At 49.3% G+C, this 13,471-nt stretch overlaps 1 protein-coding gene and 1 pseudogene across 1 annotated transcript; one reads left to right on the top strand and one right to left on the bottom strand.

The window, feature by feature from the left end:
* Positions 1–232: 232 nt before the first annotated feature.
* Positions 233–7,203, bottom strand: LOC136958762 (putative ferric-chelate reductase 1; annotated as a pseudogene).
* Positions 7,204–7,493: 290 nt separating this feature from the next.
* On the top strand, positions 7,494–12,892 carry LOC136959236 (uncharacterized). Its single transcript, XM_067253507.1, has 7 exons — positions 7,494–7,618; positions 10,973–11,117; positions 11,499–11,594; positions 11,673–11,817; positions 11,931–12,076; positions 12,263–12,402; positions 12,570–12,892. Exons 1-7 carry the CDS (start codon positions 7,519–7,521, stop codon positions 12,734–12,736), a joined length of 939 nt encoding a protein of 312 aa, XP_067109608.1. The 5' UTR covers positions 7,494–7,518; the 3' UTR covers positions 12,737–12,892.
* The last annotated feature ends 579 nt before the right edge of the window (positions 12,893–13,471 follow it).

Below are 13,471 nucleotides of genomic sequence, written 5' to 3'. Positions count from 1 at the left end.
AGAGAGAGAAGGAGAGGTGGGAGAGAGAGACAGGAAGAAATAGACATAGAGAAAAAGGAGAAGGATAATTCCCTTCCAGCTTAAGAGGATGTGTCTGATTCTAATAATGATTTAACCTCTGGTTTCATACACTGATGGTGAAGAGTCTGACTTTGTTGAGCGAGGCTGATCTAATCTAGTGTTGATGATGTAGGTGTTGATCCTGTCTGTGGAACTCCCCCTGTGGGTTTCCTCAGAGGGCGGCGATGCAGGAGAGCAGAGCCACCAGGAAGCCAGCGTTGCCCAGCACCAGGGTGGCCAGGGCAGCCATCTTGAAATAGGAATTCTGACAAGGAGAGAGAAAGAGATTGAAAGGGGGAGAGAGTGATCAAACCAAACTAGGCCAGGTCAGACCAGCCCAGACCAAAAATATTTTTTTCATGTAAATATGCTGGGTTTTATGTCTTACCCAGCAACCGGTCTTCCATTGGTTAGACAGAATCCTGTGCTGTTCATCAGATGCTGTGGTAATGAGATGACCACATCAAATCAACAACAAAATAGATGACCACATCAAATCAACAACAGCAGCATAGTTTGCCTCTCAGTTCCAGTTCTCTGAGATAAAGAGACTCATCGTCCACATCTTACAAAACATGTCACACATGTCACAGATGTTACATACATGTTACATGTTACATACATGTGTTGATGCAGCCTCGTTTGTGGAGAGTGAGGAGGAGTCTAAGGATGAACACCCACATCAGATAGCCAATCAGTACGCCCGTAGCCCAAGGCAGGGGGAGGAGCAAAGACTGCTGACCCACCCCCAAAAACATGGCCGCCACTGCAAGGCCAGAGGAAATACTTCCTGACAGCCATCACAAGAGACCAATAGAAACAGAGCTTTTTACGAATATTATGATGAAAGTGAGGACGTGGACCAACCAGCCATGATCTCAGCCACAGAGCCCGCCCCCCAGCCATGATCTCAGCCACAGAGCCCGCCCCCCAGTGCAGCCAGTTGAACGCCCACCTCCTGCATATAAAACAGCTGGGATCAGAGCTAATCTCATTAGGACACAGGCTAAGTATAGAAGCTCTCCATTCACACACAGAATACTGCATCCCCACGGCTGGAACACACAACCGTGCACAGGACAGGAAGAGAGGAGGACAGGACAGGAAGAGAGGAGGACAGGACAGGAAGAGAGGAGGACAGGACAGGAAGAGAGGAGGACAGGACAGGAAGAGAGGAGGACAGGACAGGAAGAGAGGAGGACAGGACAGGAAGAGAGGAGGACAGGACAGGAAGAGAGGAGGACAGGACAGGAAGAGAGGAGGACAGGACAGGAAGAGAGGAGGACAGGACAACCGTTAGGAAGGAAGGAGACATGAGGAGGGGAAGAACGTAATTAAGAAGAGGAAGAAAAGGAGAGAGAAGGAGGAGAGGAAAGGAGAGAGAGGAGGACACAGAAGAGAGACGGTGTGAAACACCAGACTACTGGAGAAGACTATCTGATGATGATGATGATGATGGTCTACCTGGTGGAGTCAGGTGATGGTCTGAGAGCAGCCATGATTGGCTGGAGGATCGTCAGGGCCATGACACAGCAGCCTAAGTAGGGGTGGATCCCGGCTCTCTGGAGAGGACACACACACACAGACACACACACATGTACAGACACGCACACACACACGTACAGACACACACACACAGAGAAACACACACACGTACAGACACAAACGCACACACAGACACAGATCCACACAGACACATCCAAATAATTTACAAAAAATGATAGAGCGCCCTCTTATGTACAGTCAGAGATACTACAGTAACTGTGTGTTTTATCTGTGTGTGCTTGTGTAAACGAGTGTGTGTGTGTGAGTGAGCGTGTGTGTAGGAAGGTGCGTGTGCAACCTACCTTGCTCCACCCTCCTCTGTATATGAAGGGGAGAGTGAAGGCTGCAGACGTCAACAGCACAGTCAACACCATCAACCCTCGATGAAGCTGGAACACACACACACACACACACTGAGGAAGGAAGGTTCCAGAACAGCAGCTGAACACTTCCTGTTCAGGGTGTGTCTCCAGGAATAAGAACGTCCACGCTGTGATGTCATCATCGCCTCAACCTAGATGTGTGTGGTGACATCATCAGTGCGGGACGGGGTGTGTGTGGTACCTGGAACCAGGGCCGCTGGCCCAGCAGGGTGTGGCCAGGCCAGGCCTCTCGGTAGTAGCTGGCCAGGAAGGTGCCCGTGCTGCCAGCCAGCATCCAGGCAAGCAGCATCAGTACCCCTGCAGGGAGGGGGTCAACGTGACATAAACACACACAGACAGTGCACACTCATACACTGTACACACACACCGACAGTCTACACACACACACACACACCTACAGTCCACACACACACACAAGGAGGCGTCCTACCGTGGGACTTCATGATGGTTGGAGAGCGGGAGCCAGAGAGGACCTGAGGGAGACCAGTCATGGAGACCTTCTGGGAGGAGATGAGAGGCTGGCGAGTGTGTCTACGCACCCTGCCTGCACACACACGCACATTAAAACAGCAGACAGACACACACACAGACACGCAGTTTATAATATGATAAATGTACCCTGTGACTAGGATCTGTTCCATTACTGCATACATATACTGCATGTTGTCCTACCACCTTTATCCTGACCCTGACATGCTGAAGTTTCCAGGATCATTAAAAATGTCTGATAAACGAACAAAAGGTCACTAAACAGCTGTCCGTCTCCTGAAATAAATCCATAGACTCATAAACTCCCTCATTCCCTCTTTATGAGATCTGCAACCCCAGATTACCTCCGGGCCTTAATCTTACACGGTTCCTGTGAGACATCACAGGAAGTGAAGTCGTTGGCCTAAGAGATAAGACACTGGTGTGAAGGGAAACTTTGCCCTGTTCAACATCAACATGTTTTTTCTACCTTTCGAAACTGTTTTGGGAAGAGGAGGGGAGGGGAGAAGAGGGGAGAGGAGGGGAGGGGAGAAGAGGGGAGGGGAGAGGAGGGGAGAGGAGGGGAGAGGAGAAGAGGGGAGGGGAGAGGAGAGGAGAGGAGGGGAGAGGAGGGGAGGGGAGAAGAGGGGAGGGGAGAGGAGGGGAGAGGAGGGGAGGGGAGGGGAGGGGAGGGGAGGGGAGAGGAGGGGAGGGGAGGGGAGGGGAGGGGAGGGGAGGGGAGGGGAGGGGAGAGGAGAGGAGAGGAGAGGAGAGGAGAGGAGAGGAGAGGAGAGGAGAGGAGGGGAGGGGAGGGGAGGGGAGAGAAAGGGAGGGGAGAGGAGGGGAAAGGAACCTTTCTTGGGTGTTCTCCAGGTAGCAGGGGAACAGGATCTGAAGTTACACACTAATTGTTTTATAACATCCAGAGACGTTGTGAGTGATAACTGTCCTCAGACGGACGTAGTAAAGTAGAGAATGTGCAGAGCAGCACTTCTGGAGAGCAAAGGAGAGGAGTATTGTACTAGATGTAGTGTTCTAGATGTATTGTATTACATGTAGTGTATTAGATGTAGTGTACTAGATGTAGTATCCTAGATGTAGTATCCTAGATGTAGTGTGCTACCCCAGCTCACCATCCTCTGCCTCTCCGTGAGCAAGGAACATGTAGTGCTGCTGGTCCAGGCTGAAACGCTCCGGGTCCTGGGGAACCTGCACGGGCCGACGGAACCGACACTGGAGAACCCCATCCACTGCCCGCCACGCCACGCCAGTCAGAACATTCTGGAAGGAGAGGGGAGCCAATCTGGGTTCTGTATGTCAGGGGAGGGGGGGTTGAGGGAGCGGGGTCTGAGGGGGCGGGGTCTGAGGGGGCGGGGTCTGAGGGGGCGGGGTCTGACGGAGTGTGGTCTGAGGGGGTGTGGTCTGAGGGTTGCCTCACCTCTGAAGAATCGACGGGCGAGGTCCTTCCTGTGACGAATGCAGCGTTGACGTAGACCACGCCCCCGTCCCTCACACACAGGTACACGTCGTCATCTCCCTAGCAACGCAGACAGAGCTCCGGATCACTTCCTGTTGACTTCCTGGAACTAGGAGGCTTTTGTGTTTCATCAAAATCGAATCATCATAATCATCGTGATCTTGATCTTGCTATTATCATCATCATCTCCAAATTTATCCTCATCATTATCACCATATTTATCATCATCCTCATCATCGTCAATTGGGTCTAGTTCCTCACCATCCAGGTGTCCCGCGAGAGGGCAAAGGTCACGTATCCCTCCGCCGGGCCGCTGAGCTCAAACTCCACCCCCTGACCCTGCGGGTTCCAGGACAGGAAGTAGCACTGAGGATCCACTTCCGGGTCGCAGCCAGCAGGGTCCTGCAGACAGGACTTAGACTGGCCACACCCCTCTGAGCTGAACTAGCGAGTGGGAGGAGAGAGATGGAGAGAAAAAGATAGAGAGAAAAAGGGAGAGAGAGGGATGGATATCATCCTAACCATGCATCATCATGTTAATCAGCACATCAGAGTATTCATCCATTCTCCGATCTATCCCCACATTCCTACCAGGGTTCCAGGGGCCCCTGAGACACACCTGACCCAGAAAAGGCTTACCAGGCCGGGCAGAACCGAGGTGGTGGTGGGGGGTGGTCTGCTGGCGGTGGGGGTGGGGCGAGGGGGAAGGGGCGTCACACCACTCTGGGAGATGATTGGACCAGGGAGCTTTACCCAGTAGACCCTGTACTTAGCTACCACCGTCACTCTGAACACACACACATACAGATACACACACAGACAATCAGGCACAAATACACACACACAGTTGCACACACACATGAGCATTCCTTGTGCAGTTTGATCTATCTGATGATGATGATGTCAGTGAATCCAAGCCCTCACAGGAACTGGATGATGTCCGGGGCGTTGAGGGGGGCGTTCCACACCACCTGGACCTCTCTCTTCAGGGCATCACTGGTGTGGCTGACCGCAGATCCCTGGGGAACCCGACAGAGCGGTGGAACCTCAGAGCATTCAAACCTTAGAACGTTAGAACATTAGAACGTTAGACCCCAGGAGGCAGCCTACCTGGATGTGGTCACAGGTCAGCAGCTGGGAGAGCTTGGGATTGGTCAGTGTGAACGAGCCCACAGCACCTGCGTTCTGATTGGCTGCATCCCGAGCCTGGAGCAGGAAACCCTCAAAGTCTGATGTCCCTGAGAGGGTGACTGTGTATGTGTGTGAGAGTGAGAGAGATAGAGATGATCAGATAGAGAGAGAGAAAGACAACAAGAAATAAGAAGACACCTTCCAACAGCATCCTCCACCCTTCCCCACCCATCCCTTCTTCCCTACGTCGGTCTGTCCTACCTGCGATGTGTCCTCCAGGCCTGAAGATGGTGCTGTTGAGCACCAGGCTGTATGGGCTGTGGGTGGTGTTGGCAGAGCCACCATGTTGGGGCACCATGCTGCCACAGACCTCAGTAACCTGGCCAGAGGAGTAGGCCCGAGCTGGAGCCAGGAGCTGCAGTAGAACACACACCCACACGCCTGACGCCTTCTGAGGGACGAACATCTGGTCCACCTGGGATTGGGTTGGCAGGGTTAACACTGAGGTAAGGGTTGGTAGGGTTAACACTGAGGTTAGGGTTGGTAGGGTTAACACTGAGGTTAGGGTTGGTAGCATTGGGGTTGGGTTTAAGGTTGGGTGAACAGCGTTTTGACCAAGGCTACATTAGATAAGCGTCAGGAAAAAATGCCACGAATGACAAATCTATCTTTTGGAAGGAAACTGTGAGAAGTGTCCACCACCAGCAGGGCCATAAATATAAATAACTGATAAGAAGTTATCAGTTATAACCCTAACCCTAACCATTACTTATTATCAAGCAGATATTGAGATATTACTGCAGTAAACCCAGGAGCTATATTCTGGTGGTCAGTGTCAAGGAAAGGTCTGTATTTAACAGTTGATATTTTTGTTGTTTTGACTGAGCCTGTAGGCAGGGGTCCAGTGATCAGACTCAGGTCTCAACTACGCCCCTCTGAGCCTGTAGGCAGGGGTCCAGTGATCAGACTCAGGTCTCAACTACGCCCCTCTGAGCCTGTAGGCAGGGGTCCAGTGATCAGACTCAGGTCTCAACTACGCCCCTCTGAACAGATACCTGCTTAAAGAAACCCCCTCCCTTATCTAACCCCCACCCAAACTGCCAAGGCCTAGGGTGACCTCTGGACACGGCACTCTCAGGTTACCCAACAGAGGAATCACTTCACTCCAGAGAAGGATCTCCTGTCAGGAGATCACACACTGACCCGTGTTCCACAACTCCAACCTCAAGGTTCCAAACAGAACCCCTTCTCATGACATGGAGGGTGCAGTCCAGAACCCTAAATGATTCTTTCTGAGCTGGAGGGTTCTGAATGGAACCTATTCTTCAGAAGCTTCTTCTGTTGGTACAAAAGGTTCTATACAGCACATAGGTTTACAATGTGCATTACATAAAAACATCCATAGCTTTAAGGGGATAGTGGATAGCTAGAGCTTTTGACTCCAAATCAGAGGTTGCAGGTTCAGATCCCTTTCCTATTCATTGCTTTTGATGAAAGTATCTACTAAATGAGTGTTAGTTAGTCAGATAGTAGGCTACATCACATGTGGTTTCAAGCGAGGAGCAGAATGAGGACCCAGGAGTCAGTATGAGGAGCCAGAGGTCTACTCACCCTTGTGTTCTAGCTCCCACTGCAGGTGTGGAGGGCTGGAGCAGAGAGAGTTCCTGTCACTGCAGATCTACAATCAGAGCTGTGTGTAGTCCACATGTGTGTGTATGGTCTATTGTGTGTGTACCTGTGTGTGTGTTCTACTTATGTGTGTTTTGTGTCTCTACCTGTGTGTGTATAAGGTCTCTGTATGTATGTTTTGTAGTGTGCATAGTCTATTGTGTGTGTGTGTGCAGGGTGGTCTACCTGTGTATGTGTTCTATCTGTATGTGTTGTGTCTACCTGTGTGTTTGTGGTCTACCTACACCAGTGTTGTGTGTTCTCTGTGTGTCCCACCTGTGTGTGTGAGTGTCTACCTGGATGTCCAGGGAACACACACCTTTATCACCTCTGCTTGAGTGCTGGGGAACAGGGGCGGGGCTTATTAACACAGGTGGGCGGGGCTTGTTAACACAGGTGGGCAGGGCTTGCATGAGTACAGCCCCAGGGTTCATAGGACACACACCTACCTGCTGGCAAGATGTGTGACATCACCATCACAACAAAATCTTATACAAACCTTATATTGCAGATTCACGGACCGCAGTTCGACAATTACCGGTCACATTTTTAACACATCATAATAGCCTACAATTGTGCCTACTCCCTGTGTTTATCCAACTTCCTCCCGCCCAGTAGGTGGCGCTAATATATCAATAAAAATAACCAATGAAGATACACAAACAGGAAGAAGCTGGTGTTTACATCTGACTGTCTTTTGGTTTCATTTCATTTTGCGGCCAGGCTGGATTTTCAAGTGTTACATATCCTCTCTTGACAGAGAAGACCCTCGGAAAACTGTTTAAAATGGAAGACTATAGTCTTTCCCGTATGATCTTGATTGTCTTGTCGGCGCTCGTGTATATTGCTGCTATGGTCGTTAACGGTCTTGCGGGAGCGGGCAAAGGTGAGTACTGTTTTGAGTGACGCAACTAGCAGAGTAGGTTAACACGTTAACGTTAGCCTACCTAAGCAAGCCAGCTGGCTGATGCGCCAGCATTAGGACACTTCTTCATGATCATTTTCTTTTAAGTTTTGTTTTGAGTTTTGATTTGAGGCGTAACAGGTGCAAAGTTAAATTGAGAAAGGGTACTTAGATAGGCTACTCATGATGACTTACTTTTCAGGAAGAACACAACTGTTGTACATAGCTACACGAACGACACCTAGTGGTTACTCCAGGATACTACATACTATGTAACAGTCATAAGTTTAAAGTAGGGTAGGTTTGTAATTATGAAATCATTGTTCATCATTGTTTAATGCATAACTTTTAAACTTTTTTTAGTTGATTTTTTTTTTTTGAAAAGAAAAAAAATGAAAAAAAATGCATCACGCCAGAAAGTCTGTGGTGAATCATAGTTTTCCCGTTGGGTCAGTGTTACAGGAACTTCTGGTTAAGCAACAACACGGTCTAAGCCTGACAGTTAGCCTGGCCCGGACCAGGATAGTTTCGAAGCATAAGTTGCCATAGTAACTGAGTTCGAACTACGCTGAGCTGTCTTTATGGAACCGAATGAACTAGAAATGAGTCCGACTAACTGACATAAGCCTGGCTTATTTGGTAAACTAGCTTTATGGAACAGGGTTCAGTGTGACATACTGCTACATAACAGATGAGTGAGTCATACCTTTCGCAACAAACCTTCCACCCCAAAATACTCCAGACTCCATCCACACCTACCTCACACTCCCCTCATCATTTACATTTAGTCATTTAGCAGACGCTCTTATCCAGAGCGATTTACAGTAAGTACAGGGACCCCGAGGCAAGTAAGGTGAAGTGCCTTGCCCAAGGACACAACGTCATTTGGCACAGCCGGGAATCGAACCGGTAACCTTCAGATTACGAGTCCGACTCCCTAACCGCTCATCCATTCATACCTTCCCACAAACCACGTGGACTGCCCCCAACTACACAGAATCAATAGCCTAGCCTTCATTTGTATTTAGCAGACGCTTAAGCTACATCCAAAGGAGGGTTCGACATCTTGAACTGCAGTCGAATGTTCTCCCACTAGGCTATATCCCTCCATGAGGTATGAGAACCAATTTATAAACCAGGGGTATACCCTCTGGGATCACCTTTGTAAGATCTCAACGTAACGGGACTCTTTTAGCCCCCACCTTTCTCCATCTCTCCTCAGGATTTCTGTAACTTCTTGGTCAAAGAAAAAAGCCACACCACACTCCTCTCTATTTTTATTCAACACAATCTGACTCCACACAAATATTACTTGTTTAGGGACTTTTTTTGAGGACACTTAACCTCAGGGACTGTAACCTTTTGAAACATAAAAACGGTTGATTTCCCACTACTGTTGATTTGACTAGGTACGATGAAACATAGTAATCGTCTAAATTTGGTTCTCAGTTCCGAATAGCAGTACTTTTTTAACAGGTGTCTGCTTACCTTTTTTATATTGAGGCGCGCCCGACGTCTGCCTCCTCGTACCGGTGTATGGGTCTCTCTCCCGATCTGTCGGTCGGACCGGAACCCTCTGGACTCCCTCTTTTCAGCGTCGGGGTCACCATTTTAAGGACTGAAATTCTATGTGTCTATTCCAATATGTAATGATGGTATTCAATGACACAAGTCTGTGTTCTACAAAGAGTGGTCTGAAGTCGCAGAGGTCCGATAATATCAGCTTTAATGCAGCAGTTGGAAATCAACACGTCCAGAGCTCTGGGGTTGTCTACGTTTCCCTACCCGCAACAGAGTTTTGGGTTGGTTCACGAAGTCCAACTGGCTATCTGTCCCTGCCTCAGTATATATTATACAGTGCAGTAAAACAAAAAACACAAGAAGAGGGTTGTTTCTGAAAATGAAGAAATAGAGACACAAAATACAGCCTTTTCCCCACACTGGTCGAAGCTCAATGTTTACAATGTTTAAGCCTCAGCACACCTCAGAAGACAGAACTTTAATAAGCACAATATATTCTTTACTCTACAAGTCTAGTTTCAACTCCGAAGATCATTTTCCATACAAAGGCCTCTCGCCATCTCCGGTAGTTAACTCTGGGTGTGGACATAGTTTAATCACCGCAGAATCCATTCAGATAACTGACAAGCTCCTTGGTCTTTAAAAACTGTCACTTATGTAAAGGCAAGGCACGCAGGTTATGTGACCACACTGTGTCATCTTTACGTCACTCCCTGACAACAATCACCCCCCCCTCCCAACCCCCCTCCTTCTCCGGTTTCATAAGTCATTTGCGCGCGGTCATTGTTTAGTTTTTCAGATAAATGTGGTGTCGTTGATTCGTTTCTGACGTTATCGAACACTAAAGTACATGAGAAATAATCATCTCTCCCATCCCCTCCTCTCTACTCTAAACACTAAAATGCATGAAATAGTAAAGAAAGAAGAAAACATTACAGCAGAAGTAGGAAGTAGCCAAACCTAAAAAGTGCCTAATAGTCTATAGATGACTGGTCCTCAGCCCAGCTAGAAGGTGTGTCCTGCGGACCATGTCTGTGGGAGGATCAGCTTGTGTAGGCTATATGCTCTTCCGTACACTTGTTTTCAGTAGTTGCATTACTAGTAAGATACGTTAGTTCGTGACGGGCTAACCTAAGAATTTTGCAGGATAAAATGGAAGGTTATAGTCTCCCCCGGGTCACCCTGATCATCTTGTCGGCGGTTGTTTATATCGCAGTTGTAGTGGTTAACGCTCTGTCTGGAGCAGGGACGGGTGAGTACCTCTGTTTGTGATGGTGTGTGTGATAACGAGCGCACATGTAGGTTTCAAGACGTTATTGTTGACTTGGGCAGCGCTTGCCTTGGACTTGTGAGTAGAACTGTCACAGCATTGAAATACTGATTAAGAAGCCGTTGCGTAAATATTGAGCTGCTCATTACACAGTGATGACGTCTCATCAGTCTCACCTAACAGTAGGCTACGTTATACTGGACTACAGTACTGTACTTCCATTCGTGTTTAAGAAGAATACCATATTCTCTTCTTTCATCTCCTCCCCTCACCCCTACCTCTCCTGTCCTTCCTTCACCTCTCCATCACCCCTCTTCCTCACTCTCTTCGCTTCTCTCCTTCTCTGTCCCCCCCCCTCTCCTCTCCCTCCCTCCCGCCCTCCTCTCCTCCCCCTCCTCCTCTCCCTTTCCTCCCCCTCCTCTCCGTCCCTCCTCTCCTCCCTCTCCTCTCCTCTCCCTTCCGCCCCTCCTCCTCCTCCTCCCCTCTCCTCCCCCTCCTCCTCCCCCTCTCCTCCCCCCCCCCTCTCCTCCCACTACCTCCTCCAGGTCCGTTTCACACCAGCACAGGGAACGTGTCTAAGCAGTATGAGACAGATGTAACTCCTGCAGGCTGGACCTTCTCTATCTGGGGCCTCATCTATGGCTGGCTGACTGCCATGGTGCTCTACCTGGCCTCCAGCCTCTTCAGAGGGTAGGCCTGCTCACCTGGACACACATGGCCTCCTACCTCTGCCTGAACATCTGTACACCTGAACACCTGCACTCACACACACATACACATCATGTGACCCTGTTCTGTTTGTCTGTTTGTCTGTCGGTCTGTGTATGTGACCCTGTCCTGTCTGTCTGTCTGTGTATGTGACTCTGTCCTGTCTGTCTTTCTGTCTGTCTGTGTATGTGACCCTGTCCTGTCTGTCTGTGTATGTGACTCTGTCCTGTCTGTCTGTCTGTCTGTATGTGACCCTGTCCTGTCTGTCTGTCTGTCTGTCTGTGTATGTGACCCTGTCCTGTGTGTCTGTCTGTCTGTGTATGTGACCCTGTCCTGTCTGTCTGTCTGTCTGTCTGTGCGCAGGTATTGGAGCCAGGCTGTGCTGCCCTATGGGTTCTACATCTGCTGGATCTCCAACATGGTGCTCAACATGGTGTGGCTGCTGATCTGGGACAGAGAGTAAGACTGACCCCTGACCCCCCCCCCTGCTGACCCATGACCCATGGCGACCCTTGACCCCTGACCCCTGTGTTGCAGGCTCATGTGGGCTGCCCTGGTGGTGCTGGCTCTGATGGCAGGAACCAACTGCTGCATGGTGCTGTTCTCCTGCTACGCTGTGGATCTGTACGGAGTCTGGCTCAGATCCACACACCCCAGAGACCTGCTGTGCCTGCGACTGCTGGTAGGAACACACACACACACACACATTGTTGTGTCTACAGACTGAGCCGGACAAAAGCAGAAAGAAAACAGTTTAACTAACAACCTGACGCATGTCCTCTCCTCTCTCTCCAGGTCCAGAACGGCGTGTCTCTGTACACCACCTGGACGTGTATCGCCACCCTGGTGAACCTGTCCGTGGTGCTGGGCCTGGAGGGCGTAGCCCGGGACACAGCAGGGACCGTCTCCCTGTGTGCTCTGCTGCTGGGCGTGCTGGGCTGGTGAGGGAGAGGGTGTTAGGTGGAGTAGGTGTATTAGTAGGTGTGTGTGTGTATTAGTAGGTGTGTGTGTGTGTATTAGTAGGTGTACGTGTGTATTAAGTGTAGTGTGTGTAGTGTGTGTAGTGTGTGTTGGCTGTCTGGACGTTCCAGTGATGGTCTGGGTTCTCCGGGTTCTCTGTGTTCTAGGTTCATCCTGGAGAACTTTGTTCTGGATCGCTACGTCCGCTACGTCCTGACCATCTACCCCGTGGTCATCATCGCTCTGGGGGGAATCGTGTCCAAGCACTACCAACCTGGCAACCCCTCCGCCAATGCTGTCTTCTCCGGTGAGGAGTCGCTGGCCCTGAAACGCAACACACACTACAGAGATTCAGTCAACTAAAGAATCAGATCAAAGAATCAAAATCATCCAGCTGTACAATTGACTCTGTGTATGTTAATAGTATTTGTGAGTGATTATAATCATAAATATTGTTGGTGTTGTCGTCTCCAGCGGTTCTGCTGGCTCTGGCCTGCATCCTGTTCCTGGTGCGTGTTGCCATGGTGATCTGGAGAAACAAGAAGCAGCCTCTGTATTCGAGCGTGTCCTCGGATCACATGACCTCGCCGATGATGTCACCTGATGCCTCGACCAATAAGAAGAGAAAGATCTTTATGTAGGGTGAACATGCGCTCATGTCAGTACTCTCAACCAGTCTCCTCTCCCCCATACTTCCTCCTCTCCTCTCCCCCTACCTCCTCCTCTCCTCTCTCCCCCTACCTCCTCCTCTCCTCTCTCCCCCTATCTCCTCCTCCTCTCCTCCTCGAGCTAGGGGGGTAGGAGACGAGGGAAGGAGACTAGAAAAGACCAGTGTTGCCTGTGGAGACAGTCTTAATCCCTGTTCCATTCTACCTCACCAGAGGTGCCTGAGCACTCAGCCTACAGAGGGAATCACACCCTGATCAGCACAGGTCACATGGTGCAGAATCACGCTTTACTGCTTCAAACACACATGGCCAAACCAATCATCCTGTAAATATTCTACTGTCAAAGACCTACTGCCTAAAATGGTATGTGAATGATTCATGAGGTCAGCATACTCAGTACATACTAAATGTAAACATTATAACACTATGTGACATGATGGCTATAGCCTTGTAGACCATAACACTGTTACTGTGGCTCAGAACTCACACACACACACTCGTCTGTTACTGCACACTAATATCTCACAGAAATCTGTGACTTTGTAACTTTTTTGTAATAACAGGCTTTTTACATTCTGCTACTTTTGTATGGATTTTACTCTGATATGTAAAGACATATATTTGTAAATTGCTAACGATATATAAAACAAATTTTACCTATAAGTTTTCTGTCATCAATATTCAGTCAATCATGTGAGTACCATTCCT

The sequence above is a fragment of the Osmerus mordax genome, chromosome 16, assembly GCF_038355195.1.
Source record: "Osmerus mordax isolate fOsmMor3 chromosome 16, fOsmMor3.pri, whole genome shotgun sequence".
Taxonomy (NCBI): domain Eukaryota; kingdom Metazoa; phylum Chordata; class Actinopteri; order Osmeriformes; family Osmeridae; genus Osmerus; species Osmerus mordax.
This window is presented reverse-complemented; position numbering and strand designations above follow the sequence as displayed.